The sequence below is a fragment of the Pogona vitticeps genome, chromosome 4 (genome assembly GCF_051106095.1).
Source record: "Pogona vitticeps strain Pit_001003342236 chromosome 4, PviZW2.1, whole genome shotgun sequence".
NCBI classification, from domain to species: domain Eukaryota; kingdom Metazoa; phylum Chordata; class Lepidosauria; order Squamata; family Agamidae; genus Pogona; species Pogona vitticeps.
The window spans coordinates 39,729,632-39,755,804 of NC_135786.1; the positions used below are offsets into that span (position 1 = coordinate 39,729,632).

General features: G+C 41.1%; 2 protein-coding genes across 4 annotated transcripts in view; both read left to right on the top strand.

Annotated features, from left to right (window-relative positions):
* The window catches only part of TSPAN2 (tetraspanin 2), an 81,116-nt gene extending 63,032 nt beyond the window's left edge, over positions 1-18,084 (top strand). Inside the window, exons 4-8 of the mRNA XM_020780527.3 lie at positions 1,757-1,831; positions 4,102-4,197; positions 8,505-8,576; positions 10,486-10,569; positions 12,363-18,084. Coding sequence (XP_020636186.1) covers positions 1,757-1,831; positions 4,102-4,197; positions 8,505-8,576; positions 10,486-10,569; positions 12,363-12,428 — 393 coding nt within the window. The 3' untranslated portion in view covers positions 12,429-18,084. The remainder of the gene's footprint in view (positions 1-1,756; positions 1,832-4,101; positions 4,198-8,504; positions 8,577-10,485; positions 10,570-12,362) is intronic.
* A 1,702-nt stretch (positions 18,085-19,786) lies between these two features.
* LOC110072315 (mitochondrial glutamate carrier 1) overlaps positions 19,787-26,173 on the top strand; it is a 29,894-nt gene continuing 23,507 nt past the window's right edge. Inside the window, exons 1-3 of one of the 3 annotated variants that reach the window (XM_078393344.1) lie at positions 19,787-22,811; positions 23,072-23,228; positions 25,661-25,790. In XM_078393344.1, coding sequence (XP_078249470.1) covers positions 25,771-25,790 — 20 coding nt within the window. In that variant the 5' untranslated portion in view covers positions 19,787-22,811; positions 23,072-23,228; positions 25,661-25,770. The remainder of the gene's footprint in view (positions 22,812-23,071; positions 23,229-25,660; positions 25,791-26,173) is intronic. The other 2 variants (XM_020780530.3, XM_072997138.2) reach the window with 2 other exon arrangements.

Here is a 26,173-nt window from a genome sequence, read left to right on the forward strand (position 1 = left end):
AGGCTACAAACAAGGGCTGGCTGGCAATTTCCTCCTTGCTTTTTGTTTTGTTTTGGCCTCCTAGCTGCTGTAGCACATCAATGCTGGCACCAAGTCTTAAAAAGGTAAATTTTAAAAAATGGAAAGAAAAGGATGCTTGGATGAGGCGAAGTGACAGCCTCATAAGTGCTCCCTTGCCTCATCTCTCCCTACCTTAAACTGGGAACAGGGGAGAACAAGCTTTTCATTGCCTATTGAGTTGGTTCAGGTGATAACATAGCATGAACTGATACGGGTGTGTTCAATTTCAGAAAAAATAGAAGCCCCAGCAGTGGAGGGGGAAAGTACAGATGGGGTAAAATCTCTGGGCTGATATGCATTCATTTGAACCTCATATGGGCAAAGGAAAATAATGTGAATCTGGCCATGACAGTCCTGGAACATTTCCTGCATTGTTTGTCAATGTATTTGCCTGCTAACGCAACCTTGTGAAATTGACCTGTTAAAGGACTTGAAATTGGCAAGAGTAACATATTCTGCAGAGCTCTCTGATGTAACTATTTGAAACTGACTGATGGAAGAGTTGAAATTGATAAAGCAGCACAAAGACAGGAAAATCATGCAGTACTTTAGGCACAAGCATCTTAATCTTAATTATAATCTTGTAAAATTAAAATCAGAAAATCAATAGGAAAGGAATGGGTGGGTGGTAACAGTGCTAATTAAGCATTTCTCCTTGCTGCTGTTCCAGGAGATGCTTCAGTTTCCATGGGGGTCAAAAAGGCAAATGTCAAAAATCTCCAGGATTGGGGAGGGGCAAGTACTTATTACATCCCTAGACAAAGTCACCAGTGAATTTTATACCTCACATAGGACATTAACCTAGATAAGTAGTTCCCAACCTTGGGTCCCCTGATGTTCTTGGACCAGCCCTTCCAGAAGCCCTCAACATTTCTGAATTGTTTATTTACTTTTTAAAGTTTTGGTGCACTACAGCAGCTAGGAGGCAATCAATCAATCAATCAATCAATCAATCAAATACCGGTAATAAAATAAAATAAATCCTGCTGGGCATGATTTCTGGGAGCTGCAGTACATTTTGCTAGTCCAGGAACATTTGAGGATTAAAGGCTGGGAACCACAGACCTAGATCTTCAAAGTATCCATTCAATCTCTACACCACAGTGGCTTTGTCTCTCCTGTAGTGCCATAGCTTCAAGAATGCCTCAGAGCAAAGCACTCAAGAAGTAGCCATCACTGTTCAAAGGTGAATTCTGGAAGACCATGATTAGTGTGCATTCCCTTCTCTGGCAATGTGCAGGATAGTGGCAGTGCAGTGCATTTTTTACCTTCTGTCTCCTCCACCTGCATACCTGCCAGATATATTACAGAGGTGTTTCAACAGCTGTTCCGTCCTCTTAGAGTGGACCACTGTCTCCAGCGTGACCACACATCCAAGTGAGGTGGGGCAGCAGATGCAGCACTATATGGATGGTACTCCTTCCCTCTCAGGCAGAGAGTTTGGGCTGCCCCCACCACACATGCTTACTAATGAGTGATTCCCCGGAACATGGCAAGACTTCATTCTTTTGCAACCTCATATAGGACAATTATGAACTGTAAAGGACCATAGTACAGTGATGTGCAACAGGCATTGCTCTGTGCTGCCATTCCCTTTAACTTAGTATCTTCTGCAAGACATATTCTAATTTTGAACAGCATTAATATATTTCATGATACAAACTGAACCTTTAATCCTCTCTTCTTCCTTTTCTAGTTCTTTACTTGTTTGCTGGTGATTTTTGCTGCTGAAGTCGCTGCAGGAGTTTTTGCTTTTCTTGGCAAGAAAGCAGTGAGTGAAAACTTTATTTGAACTTTGCACAGAAGTGTGGTTTATATGGATATTAAAAATAAATAAAATACCTTAGATGTCATATTTATATATTATTATTTACCTGTATTCCTGCCTTTCTTCCAATGAGCTCAGGTTGGTTGCTTCCATCCTCTTGACTTCATTCTCACAACTGAAATGTGAAATAAGTCAGGCTGGCAGTGGTGTTAGTTAAAGCTAATCTGTTTCCAGAAGAAGCTGGGGAAAACTAATGTGTTCTCATTGGAACTTATTTCAAAACAAGCACCCATATCTAGCTGTCTTCTTCTTCTCCTTCTCCTTCTCCTTCTCCTTCTCCTCCTCTTTCTAGTCCTCCTCTTCCTATCTCTCTCTTTCTCTCTCTCTCTCTCTCTCTCCCTGTGTGTGTGTGTGTGTGTGTGTGTGTGTGTGTCTATGTTTATACGTGTTTGTGTAAACACACACATATTAGAGTATATATACAGTGGTGCCCTGCTTGACAACGATAATCCGTTCCAGCAAAATTGCTGTAGAATGAGATCGTCGTCAAGCGAAAGTAAAAAGCTCGTTAGAATGCATTAGAAACCGGTTAATGGGCGAAATACCTGATTGTTCAGCGAAGATCCTCCATAGGGCGGCCATTTTCTGGTGCCTGTAAAGCGAAAAAGCAGTCCTGAAAACAGCGGGGAGCCATTTTGCACAGTGGGTGGCCATTTTGAAACCCGACAATCAGTTATTTTTAGATCATCGTAAAGCGAAAAATCAGTTCCTGAAGCAGGGAACAGATCATCGTCAAGAGATTTTTCCCTATTAAAACATCATATTGTGATCGCAAAAACATCATCGTGAAGCGGATTCATCATGGAGCGGGATAATCGTTAAGCGGGACACCACTGTGTATATATATAAGCATATATAAGCATGTGTGTGTGTGTGTGTGTTGTGTGTGTGTGTGTGTGTGTGTGTGTGTGTGTGTGTGTCTCTCTCTCTCTCTGTGTGTGTATACATATATGTGTATATATATGTGTGTGTATGCGTATATGCTTATAAGGGGCTTCTGCCTGTATGATAAAGAACCTTAAAGCCTGTAATGTTGAACCTTTTTATTCTTCTGTATTTTAAAAAATAAGTTTCTTTTTGTTTTACAAACTCTGTTTATGTTTTTGATGATAGCAGTCACAAGACATTATATCCATGTACCACTGACATGTTCTTTACATAATAGCATCGAACTAATTAAAGCTGTATGTTTCACTAGAAGCATTGTAACCTCTTTAAAAATGGTGATGCAAAGTCAGTTGTTAGCTGTGTGAACAGCAGTGAAAAAATGAACAGTGGCTGTTGGCTTAGTCTGGTGATAGGCATGATCCAGGAGAAGAAATTCCTATTCGCAGGTTCACATGGCAAAGCCACACTTATTGTCGGGGGTCGTTGTCATTTTGCTGCAGCACACATAGACGGAAAAAGGTGTGCAAGTGCCACACTCACTCATGCTCAGCCTCTTTCAGGGGATACCATCCTTTTAAACCTGTGTTTCTATCATCAGCTGCTGTTTTCCTCCCATCCACTTGACTACAGTGGGGTCTCTACTTAAGAACTTAATCCGTATTGGAAGGTGGTTCTCAAGTTGAAAAGTTCTTATGCTGAATCTGCATTTCCCATAGGAATGCATTGAAAACCATTTAATCCGTATCTGCTCTTTTCCGTCCATAGAAACTACAGTGGAACCTCTACTTAAGAACTTAATCCGTTTTGGAATGGTATTCTTAAGTTGAAACGTTCTTAAGTTGAAGCAAAATTTCCCATAGGAATGGACTGAAAACCAATTAATCCGTTCTGGCTGTTTTTTTGTTATGTAGAGGTGCGTTCATACATTGAAGCATTAGTTCCCATAGGAACTAATGCAAAGCTGGTTAATACGTACTCTACCACTAGGGGGAGAATTTTTTTTAACCTAAGATGACCTAAGGTTAAAAAAAGAGCAGGAAAGGTTTTTTTTCCTGTTCTTATCTTGGATTTCTGTTCTCAAGTAGAAGCAAAATTTAGCAAATGGAGCTGTTCTTAAGTTGGATTGTTCTTAAGTAGGGACGTTCTTAAGTAGAGACCCCACTGTACAGCCTTCTCTGTTCCCCTGCTCTCCCTTCTCCCAATCTGCTGCATAGTCTCAAGCAAAGGGGAACCACAAGAGTTAGAAGAAAGCCAAGAAGCTACTATTGGACTTCTTCTCCTCTTATTCATTATCTCGTTAAAGTTTCTTTAATGGTTTTCTGTAGGCTATTGAGGAGGTCCAGGCCATTTACGAAGAAGCATATACGGACTACATCAGTGACACAGGGAAAAATAAGACTCTCATCCAGTTTCACGATGCAGTGAGTAACTTGTGAATGTACATTTGTTTGGCTTACCACAGTTGCCTTTGTGACATTTTTTAAAAGGAAGGTTCTTTTCATCTATGTTTAAGACCATAATGCACAACCTGTTTAGTAAGGCCCCAATATAAATACTGGCAGATTAAAAGAGACAGGCAGTTCTAGAATTCTGTGGCTGAAATCCTAGTTTGCAGCTCTATTTGTTCAGTGGTGATGCTCTCAGCAGCAGTAGCAAACTGCTGTAGACTAAAGGCCTCCTTTGGCAAGTTTGGGTATACGCAGCCTTGTTACATTATGTACAAATTCCATGCGCCCCACAGCCATCTTTGACCAGTACTGATTTGCCCCTGATAATGACATCATTTCCATTGTGCATGCAGAGTTGCCCAGTAGAATTTCAGCCAGTGTTGTTTACGGGTATTCTCACACCTGACCTTTAACATTGGCCTGATGGTACTCTTTAGGTCAGCCCAACCCTACACTCTCTGTGTATGGTGGACTATAATTATTATCTTTCCCAATGGCATGCTATTTTGGGATACTGAGGGTTGCAAGTAAACATATCTAGAAGGCACCAAGAGATGTACCTGTCTAAAAATACCTGGTTTCCCCCTTTTCCTGGAAATGAGTGAGATTCTATGTGGGTATCTGGCTTAAGCTACTTTAGAGATCAGCTTCTGTTTGTATTCATTATATTGTTATCCTGCCTCCTTATTAAGGAGTTCAGAAGGCTGTACATAGTCCTCTTATTCTCCCCCACCCCATTTTTATCATAATCCTGCCACTTAGGTCGAGGGACTGGTCCAAGGTTACCCAATGAGTTTCATAGGTGAGCAGAACTTTTAATCTAAGTCTCCCTGGCCTTAATCCAGCCATCTAACTTTTGCAGCAGAGATGGAGAATGTGTGATCTTTTGGATGTTGTTGGACTACAATTTCCATAAATCCACACCATTGGCCATGACAATTAGGGGTTAAAGAGTTGCAGTAAAAACACTGAGAGGCCATACTTTCCCCACCTCTTATCTAAACCATGTTGAGGCTGACATGAGTAGAAGTCTCTGGTATGAATATCTGATTTTAATTACATATTATCTTCCATGCAACCATGGCAAACCATTTGCTTTGTCAGTTGGCCTCTACTAGGAAGTCAGGTGCTTGGATTTCCTGTGTCAGTAATTCAGCTTTACTGAATTATTTTACTAACAAAGGGACACTGAGCCTCAAAGAAAATCTCACTACACATGTGCCAATGTATTTATACTTCTTAGGTTTGTATTTCTATAGGGCAAAAGTGAGGGATGAACAAAAAGATGCAACAAAGCTAGAATTCTCATTTGCATTCAGATTGGAATGGTATATGAACCCAGACTTTGGTAATTGCTTTAATATGCTTGGTTAAACTGGAGTTAATTCAGTTTAATTGACTAAGTCAAAATTGAACCGAACAAAATGCACTCCAGTGTCATTAACCAGACTCAGCAGTTCTTTTAAGGAAGCAGAATTTTTTCTCCAGTAGTTTTAGATTTTGGGGTATCTGAATCTGAGTTACTCGTTAGCATCCAAAGCTCTCTTTGGGGTTTTTTCAAGACAGTACTGAGCCTACTTAAAAGGGAGTGCCTAATCCCACTCCAGCCATGGTTGTATCTCTCCTGGTTGCAGCTCCAGGTCTGAAGAGGAACACAGTCCTGCTCCCATGTAAAACCACTTCTTCCCTGAAGCCCTGAAAACCTACATTTGTGCCATGTAGGGATGGCAAGAAAAGAAAACAAAAGAAAAGAACACCTACCATTGATTGGAGGTTTCTGTTGTTTTAAATATTAATACTAGCCCTTTTAGGCAACATTAGGAATGATTATTGCCATATTTCCAGAGCTTCTGAAGCCAATGAGACTGTAGGTAGAGAACTGCAAATCGTGTAGGAAGCAAGGAACCATGCCATTGGGAATTCAGGTGAATGGAGTACTAATTCTATTTTGCAAGTGATTTTTTTAAAATAAATCTATGCCATAAATGAAAAAAATATTTAATAGCAGCAATTTAAAACTTCCTGTTTTGTTAATTTAGACTGTTGAGATACTGTCATTTGTGGTTTTTAAGTATTTTAAAGGATGAAATGAGAGACATTTAATTGTTGATAGTGAATTTACTGTAAGTAGGACCAGATAAACCAACTGGAGACTTTCCATCTATGTTTGTAAATGGCTATCTATATCTATATACAGTATACATATACATCTTTGTCTGTCTAGCTGTCATCTGTCTGGCTCATGTTATAATCTGACTTGCTTTTCCCCAGAAAAAGAAACCATATTTCTTTCTGTTGTCAGTAGAGAGATATGCCAGACCACAAAGCTCAGATGTCATGATAAACAAGCCAGTGGTAGAAGGTCTGTGGTTCGTTAAGACACCTGTGCTTGTAGTGGGAGAGACCAGGCAACATATACCAAGATGCAGACTTATTCATAATAAACCAGACTTCTCATGAAGTCCTACTTACTGTGACATTTAAACACTATCATTATCAGACAAGATCTCCTGCATATGTGGAGAGCTGTGAATATTGGGAGACTTTGCCACCTACAGGAGCCGTCCATGTTAAATTAGGACTCATTTGGAAAGCCCCCATGTGTAGTAGAGACTCTGTTTCAGAAACTAGTGTTCTACCTATAGCACAACAACAAAGATAATGATGGAAGAGACAGGGTTGATATGTTCCCACTCCTGATGGGGCTATTGTGTTTTGTTTACTTGTCAATTCTGCATACATATTTAATCACTGAATAGGGCTAGCGGTGCAGGGAAAAAACAACAGCCTACAACCACATGTATACATTGCAGGACACTATGCCTATATCATTCTGCTTTCAGATATCTTAAAATCTATACAGTGGACCCTTGACTTACAGACGGCTTAACTTACAGACTTTTTGAGTTACAGATTTCTCTGGCCGCAAAATTTAGGTTTGACTTGCAGACTGAGAATTGACTTACAGACCAGAAAAAAACCAAAATGGAACAAAAACGGCCTGTTACGGGATTAATCGGTTTTCAATGCACTGTAGGTCAATGGAGACTTGACTTACAGACTTTTTGACTTGAGAACCGCCTTCCAATACGGATTAAGTTCTCAAGTCAAGACCCCACTGTAATCTATGTCAGTATGAGGTTGTGTCCAGATGGTAGCTGCACCAATTAACATTAAATTGTGGAGAGAAACATGCAGCATGCAGGTTGCATGTCCCACTGAAGGCCTGCAGCACCTTCCTAGAACTTATGAGTTGTTGAGTCGTTACGTTGTGTCTGACTCTTCGTGACCCCATGGACCAGAGCACGCCAGGCCCTCCTGTCTCCCACTGCCTCCCGGAGGTTGGTCAAATTCATGTTGGTAGCTTCAATGACACTATCCATCCATCTCGTCCTCTGTTGTCCCCTTTTCCTCTTGTCTTCACACTTTCCCAACATCAGGGGCTTTTCCAGGGAGTCTTCTCTTCTCATGAGATGGCCAAAGTATTGGAGCCTCAGCTTCAGGATCTGTCCTTCCAGTGAGCACTCAGGGTTGATTTTCTGAGTTGACTTTGCAGCAGCAAAAGCTTTAAAATACATATTTTTTTAAAAAAAGTTTGCCCAATAGACCCTTTGTACTCTTTAGGGAGTGTGGTGGGCAGTTTTAACATATTTGGGGGCTTCCAACAACCTGCCTCATCCCTTCATTGTAATTTTTTTAAAATCTCCATAGTGGTCTTTTCAGTTTAAGAAAAGTCATTTTTATAGAAGAATATCACTGAGCTGGATATTGGAGTGGTTGCCACCTTCCAACATCAGAAGTGCGTGTGTGGAACCCTGCGACCTCTGGAGGTTGTCTATTGCTGTATTACATCCAGAAGCTGTTACGTTTTTTTCCCCAGTGATCTAATTAGTTCCTATTTCAAGGTGTGTAGCTATGGAAACAAAGCAATTAAAGCCACGGTTCTGGGTTCAAACATAACAACAATTTGTAAAAGCGTGCTTTGCACCTTGTAAACAAACCATGATTGGTTTATAGGGAAAGATTTAGACACAACAAACCAGAACATAGCTAATCTTTATGTGTGGAACCCAGCTGCTTTTTAGAATTCTGCTGAGAAACATTTACAATGTGAAAATGGGTAAAATTTTGAGGCTATCAGTGAAAGTACATGTTATCTATGATTCACAATATAGGGTTCAGATGATCTGGTTGGAATAAGAGTTTGGGACAAAAGTTTAATATAAATTTGAACATGATTACTTATGGAATATTTAGAAGTGTTTTCTCTGTGTTTACAGCTTCAGTGCTGTGGGAAAGAAAATGATGCTCCAGTGAAAGCCACCTGCCCAAAAGATATACAGCTACCCAAAGTAAGTATCCCTTAGAGACAGTGTAGTGTTGTATCAGAAATGGGCTTGAAATTAGGTAGGACATGTAAATTAGAGAAATCAGCAGGAATATGGTTGTGTAAAGCCAGATGAGAAGATCTGGACAGTAGCCATTTGGCACCATATTTATTTTCTGATATGCAGTTCAGGAGTTTACAGTTTAAGAGTTTTGACCAGCTGTCTATCCTGCATTTGAAAACAATAAATTATACACCAATTTGTGGTATATGACTGTTGGAAGCTTCTTGATAGATGAGGCTTAATGCAGTTAGACAGAACTCACAATTCCATTCAGTGACAACACCCAAACTTCCATTGTAGGTTGAATCTAAAGTGACTCTCTAGTCTCATTCTGTTTCAAGTGAAATGCAGTGGCATTTCATAGATCATAGCATCTATTGCTGTAATGTAGACTGAGGTTATCTGAATGTCAGGAGTAATTTGTGGTGTGCTTGTTCAGTTCTTGTTTACTGTTCCTTCTCTCTGCTTTAATATCTGGTGGAGATACAACACACCATTCTCTGATAGACACATAAACTGAACTGTTTAGAGCCTATGCACTATTTTATTTTCACCTTTTTATTGTGTTCAACGCGTATAGAAGTCCTATAAGACTTCACAAAATGAGGAGAGGCAAAAGCTGCTGCAGTAGCAGTAAAGTAGTCTTTGCTCACATTTTTTCTAGAACAAATTAAAATAAGATCTTCCCTGAAACAACAATAAAGCATTATGTATTATTTTAAATGATGGTTATATATGGTTGTTGTGGGTTTTTCAGGCTCTTTGGCTGTGTTCTGAAGGTTGTTCTTCCTAACGTTTCGCCAGTCTCTGTGGCTGGCATCCTCAGAGGACAACACAGCACAGAGTGCTGTCCTCTGAAGGTGCCAGCCACGGAGACTGGCGAAACGTTAGGAAGAACAACCTTCAGAACATGGCCAAAGAGCCCGAAAAACCCACAACAACCATTAGATCCCGGCCATGAAAGCCTTCGCGAATACAAACGTTACATAGTTTCAATAAACCCTTTTTAAAAAATATATACCATATCCAGTGCTTGAACATACTATGGTAGTGAGATGAGGTCTGATTGGACATAAGGCAAAGGTTCCCCTTGACATTTAGTCCAGTCGTGTCCGACTCTAGGGGGCAGTGCTCATCACCGTCTCCAAGCCGTAGAGCTAGCGTTTGTCCGAAGACAGTTTCCGTGGTCACTTGGCCAGCGCGGCTAGACACAGAACGCTGTTGCCTTCCCACCGAGGTGGTACCTATTTATATACTCGCATTTACATGCTTTCGAACTGCTAGGTTGGCAGGAGCTGGGACAAGCAATGGGAGCTCACTCCATCATGTGGATTCAATCTTACGATGGCTGGTCTTCCAACCTTGTAGCACAGAGGCTTCTGTGGTTTAACCCGCAGCGCCACCACGTCCCTCTGATTGGACATAGATACATGTAATTTATATGAATGCTGGCAATTTAAGAGACTGTGGGAATACAAACAAGTACTCCTGTGATGTGTGCTAGGTGGTTGGCATCACTCTACTGGTTGATCTTGCATGGTTTTAGCAACCCTATGGTCAAAATTCCAACTGTAGCAAAAGCAGTGGCAGTAAGGATAGAGCAGAGGCCAAGCCAGGTAAGGCAAAGGTGAAGGCTGTTGCTAGGTGGTAGTTCAAGCTGGTATTCTCAGCAGCAACTCAGTTCCAACCCAGAATAGCAAGTCCAGAGGCAGAAACTGTTAAGAGGGAAAGATAGAAGTAAGCAGCTGGAAGAAGGCTTGGGCTGGGCTATTCTCAAGCTTGCTTTAGGCAGAGGTGATTATAAGATCTGGCTCTTAGTAGGAACTGGTTTAAGATTTGTAGTGATCTAATGTCTTTATCTCTTTAACAGAATTGTCTGAATGAAATTGAAATTCTAATTGACTCAAAGCTTCATTTACTCGGCATTGTTGGGATTGCAATTGCTGGAATCACAGTAAGTAATTCTTTGGCAATGGTGGTGTGTTCCTGTTGTGAATTTCCTTGTGTTTGTCCTTTATCAAGAAACTCCACATCTTTCCAAGCCATAACATAACATTTAGTTACTGAAAAAAAACAAAGAGAGCCATTTGGTCCCTACACAATACAAATGCAGGAGAGGTTATGCTTTTATTAGACCACTTAAAAAAAAACATTTTGCAAGCTTTATGGTTCAAATCCAGACCATGCATTGAGATTGCAAAAGAGTCCCAATAATTCATGGTAGAAGTCTGCCAGGTATCCTTCTTAAGATGAATTCAACCCCTGGCTGCAAACCACCGGGGGGGGGGGCGGGTATATGTGAAAATTCATCCCGGTAACATTGGGCTGGAGTTTTCCATCAATTCTTCAGATGAAGTTCAAACAAAGAACCAAAACAATTGGCAAATATTCTCCCATGCACACACAGGATGTGTGTGTGTTGGGATGGGGGTTACGACAATTGAGGAGCAATGGGGATATGACCTTCCATCTTCCACTGCTGATTCTCTCCAGCCTGACTCTGATACAGAGTATGAATTGTGCTAAAAGTTGCTACCCTGGGCCACCCATTCTGTTCATATATGGCAAAGAGATGTGAACAACATAAATGACGCCCCCCCACCCTTGTATCTGGTTTGGATTTTGCTTCTCTGGAAATATTATTCTTCCAGCTCTGGAGCTGTCTAATCCATCATCCCTGTTCTGAGTCTCTAGGTGTCACTATTGCACACAACCATACCTAAGATGATGCTTTTCAGATCTTTTGGACTGCAACTCCAGTGACCATGCTAGTTAAGAATTAAGAATTGGGTCTTAGCTATCTCAAAGACTGCATCTCCCTTTGTGAGTCTGCTTGTTGGGATCATCTGGAGAGGCCTTTCTTTCAGTCCCACCACCTTCATGGATGTGCTTAGTGGGGACACATGAGAGGGCCTTCTCTGTTGCTGCTTCTAGTCTTTTGAACTCCCTCTCACAGGAGGCCAGGCTGCCCGTCTTTGCTGTCCTTCCGCAAGCAAGCGAACACCTTTCTCTACAGGGAAGTGTTCCCTGAGTGACTGGCTATCTGACTAGGGTTTTAAATTGATTGTTGTATCTTACTGCTTTGAATATGTCTTCGTATTGCTTACAGTATGTTCCAATGGATGGGGGAGTCAGCAGCTCCATTTTCACCACACTAAAACAAGATATGTGTTTGGAGTGGCTTCTCTCCTGTTTGTAGACAATGCACAGTCAAAGGTTTACTGTACGTTATCTGCAAATGTGTGGTGGGACGTGGTGGCGCTGTGGGCTAAACCGCAGAAGCCTGTGCTGCAGGGTCAGAAGACCAGCAGTCGTAAGATCAAATCCACACGACGGAGTGAGCTCCCGTCGCTTGTCCCAGCTCCCACCAACCTAGCGATTCGAAAGCATCCAAATGCAAGTAGATCAATAGGGACCACCTCGGTGGGAAGGTAACAGCGTTCTTTGTCTAAGTCGCACTGGCCATGTGACCACGGAAGATTGTCTTCGGACAAAGCGCTGGCTCTGTGGCTTGGAAACGGAGATGAGCACCGCCCCCTAGAGTCGAACACGACTGGACAAAAATTGTCAAGGGGAACCTTTACCTTTACCTTATCTGCAAATGTGTAGTCCCTGCCATAGTGATAGGAGGGAAGAGTATTCAATTCTCAAACCATGGGAGTGGTTATTAGCTAGTCATAAACATAGTGGAAAAAAGGGCACAAGCTCCTTGTGAACTTCTCTTTACATATGTTCCTTATCTTCTAGATCTTTGGCATGGTCTTCAGCATGGTGCTTTGCTGTGCAATCCGTAACACAAGGGACATGCTCTAGAATTATTGCCGCCTAACATTACTTTCAGCCCAGGGACTGGAATGCTTCTGGACAGAACTCTGCAAGAAGTTCCTGCCTGCTCAACTTAACAACTATAATCCATTTTAATTTGTGGTGTTAACCAACTGACAGAGAAAAGAGGACATTTGGTGAGCCTGAGAGATTGTATCACTTGCATTTAAGAAAAAATTAAGACCAAGAAATCTAAAGTAAGCAAGTAGGACAACCTTAACAATGTTTTTTTCAAGACAGGGGGCAGCATCTGAAGTGAAGATTTATTTGAAATACGACTTTGCACATGTGTGTAGGTGAACTGTGCCTATGTATTCAAGAACGTATGTGGTTTTTCTACGTGTGCTTTTAACACATAGATGTGTATGGTGCACCTGCACAGTTATCTGTATATACGGTACTCCGTATGATTGTATGTATGTTTTGGGGGCATCTGTATTTGCATGCATATTGCTGCAGTATATACACATTTGGGTGCGACATAACCCAGGCTAAAACCCATTCTGCTCTTTTTTTGCTGATAATCTGTGGAGAAGCAAACGCCTTTAGAAAAACAAAATGTCCCATCTAATTATTATTCAGCATCTGCAAGGTCCAAAGGGAATTAGACTTCACTAATTGGATTGGGAATGAAGTGACATGCTGTTAGCCTCTGTTCCTAAACTACTCTCTCCTTGGAAGATATTTGCTGATGTCTTTGTCACATACAGAAATGCTTTTAGAACAAGGAGGCCTATTTTGTTCACTCAAGGCGCCACTAGAAACTGGTGGCCAGCAGAAAGAATTACACCTAGGGCTATGCCAGGGCATTTCAACTAGCCATATTGTTACCAAGTCGTGCTACTAAGGCCCAAGGTTCATTGTGGGTAAAAACTATAGAAATTACACTGTATGCTTGAAATACCTCAGGAGTGAGTTTACAGTTTGCATCTGTGCTTTGTATTGTTCCTATTTATTTATACTAAAATGTTCCTTGGAAAAAAAATTATCTGACAAATTAACCCAGCTAGCCAGGAGGCATCTATTTGTGGTGCAATCCTAATATATTACAATCAATGGGATCTTTCCATTGACATCAGTGGGAGGTGCACCTTTGAAACCGCTATATATATATATATATATATCCCATTGTCTGGTAAACTATTATTTTTAATGTGGGAACTCAGGTAATGACCTCTGCTTTTCTATCTTTCAGATTCATTTGTTTTTATGTTTTATTTTTAATGGGAACAGGCCATTTGAAAGAATATGCCAGTAAAAGAGCACTTGTTTTTCTAATAACTAAAGTTTTTCATGTACATATTCCATCAGGACATGTTAAGAGCCTAAAAAAACCTCAGGGAAAACCTGCTATAGTAGGGGCTTCACTTGAAAAGCAGTGGGCACCCAAATGGGTGTGTATGCATGTCAGACAGACGGAAGATGTTGTATGCAGTCTTTTCCCTCTCATCCACCTCAGACATGAATGCACGCACACCATGTCTCTCAGAGTTCTGTTACATCTCTTTGTCTGTTTCTGCTGCTTGGCCTGGGTCAAGCAGAACAATATTTCCACTGCTTCTTCAGGATCCACATTGTTGCTATATTGTTGTGATGCATAATATCATCTGCATCACAGGGGCTGGGCACAGCTTCAGGAACACAGTTTGAAAATTGTACAGTTTTGAACTACAACTCCAAGAATCCCACTGTAGCAACCATGGCTCAAAGGATTCTGGGAGCTGTTGTCCAAAAAAAATGAAACTTTTCTACACTTCGTTCAGGAGCAGAAACATCATATGGCCTATATACCATATTCGCACAAAAGATAAGTGGTGCTAGCAGCTTCCAGCAGGCCCAGATAACAGTAACATGAGTGTGAGTAACTAACCAATGCCTCTGTTTTATTCAGGAAGCAATATTTTCTGCATTCTGTATCATCAATCATGCTTGGAATTTGCAGGTGACAGGTGATCAGAATTAGCTCAACTATGTGTAAATGGGGGAGGTCGTCAATCACAATTTTTCAATAGTATAAACATAAAATTAAAAAATTAAAATTAAGGCCACTTGGATATACTGCACACAAAATGATAATCATGTGTGCAGTGTTCATCATTTCGCAAGTTATATTTTGTGTGCCTAGCTGCAGCTGGTCATGAGACCACTCATATCACCAATAAAGCAAATCGGATTCTAATAGACGCTTTGTAAAATGGCCAAAAAACACTTGCACAATTGTCATTCCATATATGATAAATTCAACAAGATACTCGCTAGAAGGCTTCAGATTATATGAAATGTCTGCTAGTTTTCATTTGAAGGAGATGTATTTTTAGAATTATTGGCTAGAATCTTGTTGGTGTTTTCATGATATGCCACAATTAATTGACAAGGTGCTAGGGCTTGTCTCAGTCATATATTTGTTCATGTGCCTAATTGTGCAACCAAGATACACTCTGGCACCTCATCAGTTAGTCTCAATTAGGTGTGGCAACTTACAGAAGGAGAAATAGGATTCTGGCCATTATTTTATTTATTATTTATTTATTTAATTTTTACATTTTTATACTGCACCATCTGGCTGGGGCCACACTGGGCAGTGCACAATAGAAAACAAAACATCATTAATAATACATCAACATAACAAATTGATATGACATCATAAAATAAAACCAACAACAGAACAGGGAGGTGAAAGTCCCATTCTAACTGGAAACTTTCTTAGTGATTTCCGAACATTTGTACCTTGCTCTTGTATTCAAAAAGTGAGAATTTCCGTTTAGAAACAGACCGTCTCCTTCATCAGAATGCCTGTGGTTTCCAAAGGGAAATAACTCTGTCCTAAAAGTTGAAAGCATTGAGATGAAGAACAGATATTATTAAAAGTTGGTCACTTCTGGGCCAATCCTACCATTCCTTGTTCTGCTTCACTGCCTGCTTCATCCACCATCAAATCCTCACCTGGTTGGTTCCCATTTCAGGAAACAACGAACACTGCTGCAGTGTTTCACAGGCCATGTAATCCAGATGTTCAGGGTGATTTCAAGTTGAGCTGATTTGTAACAGTTCATCAGAATTCTAGGGACCAGACGGTAGAAAGGGTTTTCCCCTTTCTAGAAGAAACAACAAGTCCTACTTTCAACTCCTCCTTTCTATGCCCTAGCCCTCCTTACATGGTTAGTAGATGAGACAGCTGAATTACTGCCCAAAATGCAGGTGGGAGAACTCTAATCCTATTGGTTCTTACACCTACATTTCTTGATAACAGAGGGGACAACCTGTCTTTCCCCACTCTCATACCAACCAAAAAAAATGAAAGACACCAAGTTACAAATGGCCCAAGCTGGTCTCCGATTAGCTGCCAACATTTATGTAAAGTAGCTCTTTTGCAGACATCGCCTCGTCTGCTGAGCAGTGTTGATAACAGCTGTGGCTTGCACACCAAGGGTGGGGACATAGCTATCCACATAGGCAGAAAGATCAGTGCACACACCCACTGCTAGTCAAACTGGAGCAACAGAGATCTACAAATACACATAGATGCCGTTATTATACCCTGTTTCCCCGAAAATAAGGCAGGGTCTTATATTAATTTTTGATCCAAAAACGCATTAGAGCTTATTTTCAGGGGTTGTTTTATTTTTTTTATCTACGTTTATTCAAATACAGTCCTGTCCTCTTCTTCTGGTTGTTGCACAGTGGTGGAGGGCGGGGTTTCACTTAACTGGGGCTTATTTTGCGGGTAGGATTTATATTACAAGCACCCTGAAAAATCATGCTAGGGCTTATTTTCAGGTTAGGTCTTATTTTAGGGGGAACAGGGTATTTGTTTGGCATTAACATGGTGGCTTTTGCCTCTTTCATCAGGATGACCCCATCAGAATTGCCGAACTCAAGACAAACCCGTCTTGCTTTTCGAAATGTCATGTGCTGTTGCTCATTTGTGCTTCTATCTCTAAGTGCCTTTTAAATAAAATAGACTTGAACTATATTATTTTCTACTCAGTTCTCACTTTCTTGCATCCCACTGTATTTTTTTCTAAGTATGTAATTGTTGTATCTATCCTAGGATTGTCTGTACTTCAGGAATAATATATGCGTTTGGAATTCACATCAGAAATGAAGTGACATCATGTGTGTCTATATCTGGGTTATTTATGTATCCCAGAAAACAGCAGATCATCAGCCAACATTCCACTGCTTAGTGTAATGAATCACTAAAGTAAGTTACAGCTAGAATAGGCCCATCAGCGGAATGTGCAGAGAACTTGAGTCATTAAATCCCCATTCATTCAGTAGGCCTACTCTAGAGTGATCTACTATGCTAAGCAACAGGATTTTGGCCATTGTGTGTCAGTGCCTTTAAAAACATGTCAGAAACAATTTGTAATAATGTTATAGTGGTGAAAGGTCCCTCAATGATAAAATATATTTGAAAGAAAATTTGCCTTATATATAGCAAAGGTTAACAGATAAATGATTATTTGGCTGTCTTTAACCCCTTTTTTAACATCACATTTTTCTGTGGTATTTTATTAACAGAATGGAATCAGTTACTGTTCTGTTGGTCTACCTTTTAGCTTCCTGTGAGTTAAAAAAAACCCTTTCATTATATTGTTGCTTCTCTGGCTGAGGCCTGATATCATCATATTATTTCCAAACTTTGCTGGGGAATGTAATCTTTTCTATGAAAGATTAACTTACAGTAAGTAGCCAGCATAAGCAGCAGATAGGAGTTGGAGGAAGATGTAGAGGTGGTATAAACAGATTAGAGTTTGGAGCAGTTATTTCTGGGGCAGTCTCTCAATCGTCAAGCTAGTATGGCTGCTAACTATTTTGTCTAGATGGTATCTAGGTATTCGCTATCAACAGCTATTGGATCCCAGCCATGGAAGCCTTTGAGAATACAATAATGTAACTTTTCCAAGTCCTGGATCAGTTTCTCCCAAAACATCCTGAGGATGGGACATTGCTGTGAAGCAAGGAACTGTACCCTGGCTACCCAATTTGGCCCATGTTGTCTTCCTCATCACTACATTCTTGCCAATAAGTGCCATATTGCTTTTGTGAGGCAAGGAACACATTGAAAACATTTTGCATGCATTTAACAATCCCTTATTTGAAGGGGAATCTTCTAACGTTTGTCTCGTTTGGAGCCATGGATACATTATGCATCTAATAGATGCTGTATCAGTGAGTGATGTCTCATTGTATCTATGGGAGAGTAGCATAAGATCAAGCAAGACCTCACAGACACAGCAAAGCAAAGTTCTTGTGCCTCCTTTTCACATCCACCCCAAACCAAAATGATTATTTTAGGGGAAATATTTTGTCCTGAAATAAGTGTTATTTCCACCATTGAAAAGCTACATTTTAGAATTTGTGCAGAAGACCTAATTCACTCTTCAAAAGTTTGTAGAAATAAACATAAACACTCTTTCCCGTATGTTTATTCTTTGGCAGCATCAGTGCACCACATTTTGTTTTTGTGGGAAATCTAGTATGTTCACCACTTTGTCATTTCCCTTGGCTATAAATGTTGTTTGCAATTGTTCTATTTACTGAAACATGTTCTAGTCTGGCCTGCTTTCTGAATACATTTTTATCTGCTGTTCTTTCCTGACATTGGTGCAAAAATCTAATAAAAATAATCTGAAATACGTATAGTGCAGTGTTTCTTTTTACCAGATGCATATTTACATATATTAAGTTCCTCAAGATCCTATCCATAGTGTTTTGCAATAGAACAGAATGGCTTGGGGGCAGTGGAAGGGGAGTGAAACTCGGGAAATCCAAATCTCAGCTCTACTTTGGGAATATAATTTCAGGTCCTAATAATGCCATATATAACCACAACAGTTCAAACACCTGCTTAGATTTCAGTTTAATATATGCCATTATTTGCAAGTCGTGTCTTACAATATTTTACATGGGACAAACAAGGCAGTCTCTATTAGAGATGGGGAAATATAAAAATGGATCGGCTTTCCCAACGAAAATAGCCGATTTGTTAAATATTTGTCGATCCATGTTTGTCAAATTTTAGGTCCCAACGAATGTGGATTAATGAATATTTTCTCACTTTTATTCATCCTACAGAATCAGCAGGCCGATAGGCACCCACCCACCCCCACAGCCTGTCCCCACCCCTTTCTCTCCCTACCTTAGCCCCCCCACCACCAACACTCCCTTACCATAATCGTCACTGCTGCAGTCTCCATCAGACCTCTGCAGCCACGGCCTGTAGAAAGGAAAACTGGCTGCCCTTTGCAAAGATGGTGGCTGTGGCTTCATTTAGGGTAGGGAAGCTGCAGCTGCCATCTTTGCAAAGGGCAGCTTGGATTCCTGTAGCCTGCAGGCAGGGTACAGGGATAAAAATTCAGATTAGGTTGCGATCAAAGGCTTCTCAGAAAAGCAATGTTTTCAGCAACCTCATAAAAATGGTGAGGGAGGAGGCCAGGCACAGCTCGACCAGGAGCCAATTCCAGAAGATTGGGGCCACTGCCGAGAAGGCCTGGCTTCTCATTAATGATTTTCCTGGAAGGATCTGATGGTACGGGTGGGTGATCTTGGAAAGAGATAATCAGACAAGTAATGATTCCCCAAACCATGAAGGGCTTTATAAGTGAAACTGTTGTTGACATTTAGTTGTTAAGTCGTGTCCAACTCTTCGTGACCCCATGGACCAGAGCACGCCAGGCCCTCCTGTCTTCCACTGCCTCCCAGAGTTTGGTCAAATTCATGTTGGTAGCTTAAGTGACACTGTCCAACCATCTCGTCCGCTGTTGTCCCCTTCTCCTCTTGCCTTCACACTTCCCCAACATCAAGGTCTTTTCCAAGGAGTCTTCTCTTCTCATGAGATGGCCAAAGTATTGGAGCCTCAGCTTCAGGATCTGTCCTTCCAGTGAGCACTCAGGGTTGATTTCCTTTAGAATTGATAGGTTTGTTCTCCTTGCAGTCCAGGGGACTCTCAAGTCTCCTCCAGCACCACAATTCAAAAGCATCAATTCTTCGGCGGTCAGCCTTATGGTCCAGAAATTACCATTTCTTAAATACCACTAGTAATTAACTGATAACTGTTCGAGGAGAACTTTGTGGATACCCGGGAATGCCAGAAAGACCAACAAGTGTGTCCTAGATCAAATCAAGCCTGTATCTCTGGAGGCAAAAATGTTGAAACTGAAGCTATCCTATTTTGGGTTACATCATGAGAACACAGTATTCCCTGGAAAAGACAATAATATTGGGAAAGGTAGAAGGCAGCAGGAAAAGAGGAAGACCAAATATGAGGTGGACTGACCTAAAAGAGACGATGGGCTCGAGTCTGCAAGAGCTGAGCTGGGCAGCTGAGGATAGGACAATTTGGAGAGTGCTCATTCATGAGTTGCCATGAGTTGGAGACAACTTGATGGCACATAACAACAACAATTACCACTGTGAAGATAATTATCACTGTTATACTTCTTGCATTTCTATTTCCACCCATCCTACCCAAACATATGTATAAATATCTGTCAGCTAAGACAAGACCGCATGGATCTGATGAAATGGGCTTCAGTCCACAAAAGCAAGTGGTACATTAAAAACTTTAAGATACCACTAAACTCTTAATGAAAATAATACCAGTATTTCCCCATGTCTGCTCAAACCTGGCTTTTGCCTTACAGCTGTATGCATTTTCTGGAATGCATTCAGTTTTGGAAATAGATGGACTCTTCACCAGAATAGAATTACATAAAGTGTGGATATCACCAAAATGAATTTTTGGTGTGCCCTTATATTGAAACTTGGTGCATGAGTGATAAAATTGCAGATGATAATCTCAGTTGATCCCAATAATGATATTGTGAAGGAGAATGTAAACTAAGAATATATATTTGGATGTTTTCCTGTTCACCTGAGGAGAATTCAAGAGGATGCAGTAACATTTAAAACTGCAGCCAGTAAGAATGGTTAAAATATGCATGCAATCACCTTTTCATATTTTTTTTGAGGAAAAAGCTGCCCTCCGCTTTTCTTAACGTTATTTATCATATTTCTATGTATTTGGGTCAAATTGGCTTACATTGTAAAAGGTGACACCAGTAACAGCAATAAAACAAATAGGTTGAAAGCCAGTAAAATATATTTTTAAAAGGGTATTTCATAAGGCATCTTGGTCTAATAAAATGATTACATTATCCCAGTGAAAAAGAGGTTCTGTTGCATGCCCTATTATTCTCTTTATCTTGTCTATGCAGATGGGCAATGACTGAAAGCTTTCCATGTTGAATATCTGCCTTTGCATATTAAAAGCTTGGATATCTACAGGGAGGTGTCTGGGCAAAAGAAAAACTGAAGTTCCAAGAGGAATAGAATATCATATGCTAGCTGTCTTCCCCCCCCCCCCTTTGGAAGTGAGTATCCTATAATGCTGAAGGAAGGCTGTTCTGCTCTGAGGCATCTGGATGTATGCTGCTACAAGCAATATAAAGAGTCTAAGTAGGCTCCCTTACAACCCAAGTTCCTGTTAAGTTTCACTTTGTATTAGCTAGGGAGTCCTACAACTTTCCAGCAGCTAAATACAGCAGCCATCCACTTCTAAATGGAGGGGTCATACAGCTTAGTTTTGCCTGGAATTATTAACCCTTTTCTGCAGAGAATGAGGCATGGAACCTGTGGTCTGCTTGGTTTATGACTGCAACTGTCTTCTATTACCATTGGCCCTGGAGTCTGGGATTGATGAAAGGCAGACTCTAAGGACATCTGGAGAAGTAGTGGTTTAGGGATATAAGAGCCAAGAAGTGGCTATAAGAACTCAAAAAAATTTATGATCAGAGGCCCTCTTCTTTGCTGTTAATTCATGTGCAATTCATACATTCTATGCTTGGCTTAGTTACAGAAAACAAGCTTTTGACAATAATTACTTGCACTCGTTTTCTCCTGTGATCCACCAGACCATCTATTCTACTGGGAAATCAAGCAAGCACTTTCAAGATAGTGTCAAGCATGGCCATGTGGTATTTGTACATTAACTAGATGAAGAGGAAAAATAAAAGGCATAGAATGATGGGAAGTTAACCCCCCCCCACACACACACACACCAGTGCCTGCTTAAATGTACTTGCATCTTGATACATTGGAAGTGCAAGTGCAGAATACTGTAGGTGGACCATAAGGAAAGTCCAAAAACGCAGGCAACTGCATTATTGACAAATGAGAATATTACTTCAGCAAGGATCACTTGCAGCAATAAAACCATTTTTCCAATGTCTCTAAAGGTAAAGGTAAAGGTTCCCCTTGACAAATGACCAGTCATGGCCAACTCTAGAGGGTGGTGCTGAACCCTATCTCCAAGCCATAGAGCCAGCATTTGTCCTAGACAGTTTCCGTGGTCATGTGGCCAACATGACTAGAGATGGAATGCCGACCCTGGTGGTATATATCTACTCGCATTTACATGCTTTCGAACTGCTAGGTTGCCAATTGCTGGGACAAGCGACGGGAACTCACTCCGTCATGTGGATTCGATTTTACGACTGCTGGTCTTCTGACCTTGCAGCACAGAGGCTTATGCCGTTTAACCTGCAGTACCACCAGGTCTCTATCCCAATGTCTCTAGGAGGGGATTTTTTTTAAAAAAAACTCTCTTGCTGTGACTGTGATTATTGTCCCTAAACTCAGGAGCAACAGCACCTGAAAGGCCGAGAAGTTTCACCTCGTGCCCCATGCGTGAACCCCGTGATTTAACTGAGAGTTCACTCTAGGCAAGTGAGTGCAGCCCGAAGATGACAGGAAAGTCACACAACTGTTAGTGTGCAGGCAGGTTCAGGAAGCCAAGTGAGGTACCTAGGCAACGTCAGGATTAACCGGTGAAGGGTTTAAACGAGGACAAGCCACGTGTGACCTCCCACCATCCTTCACATTCGGTTAGCCTGACTAATGGGAGTTTATCTTATTTATTTATTTATTTATTTATTTATTTATTTATTTATTTATTTATTTATTTATTTATTTATTTATTTATTTATTTATTTATCCATTCGACTTGTATGCCGCCTGCACTCTGGAAGAGTCTCCGGGCGGCAGTTGTTGCAATCCAGCAACATCTGGACGGCTACATCCCTGAGTAACGAGTAATGCACTTCTCCTCCGAGTAATGAATGCCTTGCGTTATACGCGCCTCAGAAACAAGGTTTAGAAGGGGGGGCTTGCAAAGGTCGTTTCCCCCCGCCTTAAAAAGACTACATTCACGCGAGGGGCAAGGACGAGTTCCTCCCTGGGATTGGGTGAGCCCTCGTAGTCGTGACCAATCCCAACGCGCCTTTGGCAGAGGCGGGAGAAAGGCGCAAACGGCCGGCCGCTCGCACACTTTCCCTCTTGTGTTTCCTGGAGGCTCCCTCTGGCCGGGTGAGTGAGCAGCGAGGGAGGGGAGGGGAGGGGAGGGAGAGCGGGCGAGATGGCCCCGTTGCCGCCGCTCGCACGGTGTGAAATTAAAAGCCGCTGGCCGTCAGTCAGGCCAAGGAACCCGATTCGTAAAAAGTCCTGGGGATTGGGACTGGTGTTATAGAAATCGTTTCCAAGCTGGTATATGCTCCCAGGCAGGCAAATTGCTATTTTTTTTTCTCTCCCGATGTCTTTATTCCTCAATTTCTGTTATTTTTGCTCAGCTCTTTCCACAAAGATGCAGAGAATACCCACGAGACCCATAAACAATCATCCATTTAAAAATAATAATTTTAAAGCGGAGTTCTGCAATCAAAATCTATTTGTGTGCATGCATGCTCTGCAGCCAGCCACACTCGGCTCAATAAGACTTACTTTCAGGTACTGGAATGAAATGCATATAGCCTAAAGGGTTTTGAAGAAACCACATAAAATTGGACAACACCAGTATCTAAATAAGGTTGTAGAAACATAGCAAGTATAGGTTACCTATGATATGATTCAATGACAGGGAGTGTTTTTAGTATGTACAATGTATTGCTAAGTCTGAAACTTAAATAACAGAGAGGGGCAGTTTTCTTAGGATGGTGTGCAAAATATATGCTTATATGATCAAAGAGAGTTTTGCAGAGGGCAGGTTGCAGGAGACTGTAGGTGTAGTTCAGTATTGGCAACAGTATTGGGTGGGTGGGTGGATTCATTGTTAGTAGTTTCTTGGCACCAGCTGATTGCCTGCAACCTTGCCCAAGCCTTTTTCTGTTGTAGTCCTAGCACAAAGCCAAGTTGTAACATTGAGCAGGAGAAAAAAAAGTTTATGTGCATTTAAAATGTTTAGTGGCATTTCCCCCCCCCCCCCCCCCGTTGTAAAACTAGTACAGGCCAGGAACGGAATCTTGGAACTGTCTCAAGAACCTCCTTAGTATGCCTTGCACTCCATTGAGGTTAAATCCCATCCTTATGTTTCTCATCAGTTCTCCCTGGTGATCATGACAAGCAAGCATAGCAGTCTTCACCATGACATTTTTGTTCCATCCACAATATGTAGTTTTTTGTAATCTTTGCATTCAGTCTCCAATCCTACCTTTTATGTTCTCACTTCTTGTGCTACACAGAAGACACAAGACTAGAACACTGCCCATGCACTGACAGTGACAACTCATCCATCCACCCATTAGAATGAACATTTTGCATTCTGATTCATAGGCACCATATTTTGCAAATTCTGTTAGATGTTCACTGCTGTTAGTGACATAGTTTCCTCAGCAAATATGAGCATACAGAATTTTTGTATCTTTCCCCCCTCCTCATTTTTGAGCTGCACCAAGGATGAGCAACTCATGAGCCACCTCTCAGATGTTTTTGCAGCCTCGCTGTTATCCCCTTCAAAGTCAGCTCTAGCACAATTGCACAGGTACACTTTGAAGGCAATGTGAATACTGTAGTCTGAACTTCATTTTCTGTCTTCTCTAGGCATTGGAAAAGAGCTTCAAGATTTGTTGGTTTCAAGATTTCAAATATGCAAATCTGGATTTTATTTAATTAAAACAAGGCATAGTGCTATAATCTTCATTTTTTTAAAAAAGCTAATTCATAAATAACTTATTTCATCCTCCGCCCCTTGACCTGCACCACTGGGGCACCTTGTTTAAGGGGAACTGTAACCCCCCCAACTCTAAATAAAATTTCATTCGTTCCCATTGGCAAGAGCAGCTGCAATGGTTACACTTTCTTTGGGCATCTGCAGGAGAGGATTACAGTGTTGCTGTTCCTCTCTTTGCAGTTGTAGAAATTTAAGTAAACCTTATGAAACTGGAGACTTTAATACTAGTGCTGAAATTTCCCCGTAGGTTTTGCAGTCTCCATATGCCTTCAGATGTTAAGCTAATAATATCTCATCCATTGCGCAGTACACTCATCTCTGATGCTAGCAGTGGAAACTCTACCCCAAGTAGTGGTCTTAATTTCTGGGTCACTTTAATCTGCATGAGTATCTGTCTCATCATGAGCACAGAAAATTCCCAATAATTGACCTGGCAACTCATGTGACTGTTGCATTGCTCTGACACATTTTGTCATGTTGTGCCCACATCTTCTGTGACTTTCTAAAACTGAGAATAAAAAAATGTGACTAGAACATCTGTTCCTAATGGCATTAGTCAATATTATAGTCATTCTTTTCCTCTTTATGTGCAGTGATCTAACATGTTTGCTGAAGTGAAAGAATGGAAATTTCTTGGAATGACAAGATTCTAAGTACTGTACAGTACATTTACTCAAAAGTATGTTCATTGGGATGTAGCAATCTTAATGTGTGTAGAACTGCAGCCCTTATTTCATTTGTGTGTGTGGAGAAAAGATGGTGTAAAATTACAGCGTTGAATACTGACCGGGAAACACTGCTGAGTGGGGGAAAGGGGATCTCCAGAACCATGCAAAGACACTGTCCAAGAGCAGTGTCCTGCAAAAGGCAAGTCCTGGGTCCTTCCTCTTGTACATACTGCTTTCCTTCTATTTATTTCACTAAAAAGTTCCATCTTTCATATACATTTTGCAGTCTCATAGTCATTCTATATCAAAAGCAATAGATTCTGCCTCCATCTTTCTTACAGTATAAATTAGTCATCTGGGTATTTTTTAAACAGATGATGTAACTTCATGTAATAGTTATGGTCAGAGGGTATTCTGATTGGTCATACTGAATTTGAGATGTTGTGAGCTGCTTGAAATGTCTGAGTATTCAGACAGCCAATGAGATAACTTTGGATTATTAATAGAACAGCTGATGGATTTTAAAGCCTCAATTCACTCCACAGATATTAGACAGAATTTTCTCTTCAAAGAACCAACTTCTTATCATCGGCAGCTTTTTACTTCCTGACCAAAAAGAGGCTGAAACACTTCTCCGTTTGTGATCCCAGAGAAGATGGCTGAGAAACAGATTAGGTAGGTTACATCCCAGCTGGATTACTGTAATGTACTCTACATGGGGCTCCTTATGGAAAGTGTCAGGAAACCTCAGTGGGTCCAAAACTCAGTAGCTAGATTGCTAATGAGCTGGTCACAGGGATCACGTAACCCTCCTGTTACAGCAGCTCCACTGGCTTCCAGTCCATTTCTGGGCAGAATTCATAGTGTTGGTTCTAACCTACAAAGCCCTAAATGGCTTGGGTTCAAGCTATCTCAAGGACCACATATTTCTTGATAAGCCTGCCTAAGTATTCAGATCATCAGGAGAGGCCTTTCTCTCGGTACTACTCACCTTCACAGGTGCATTTGGTGGGTACACAGGAGAGGGCTTTATCTGTTGCTGCTCCTAGACTTTGGAT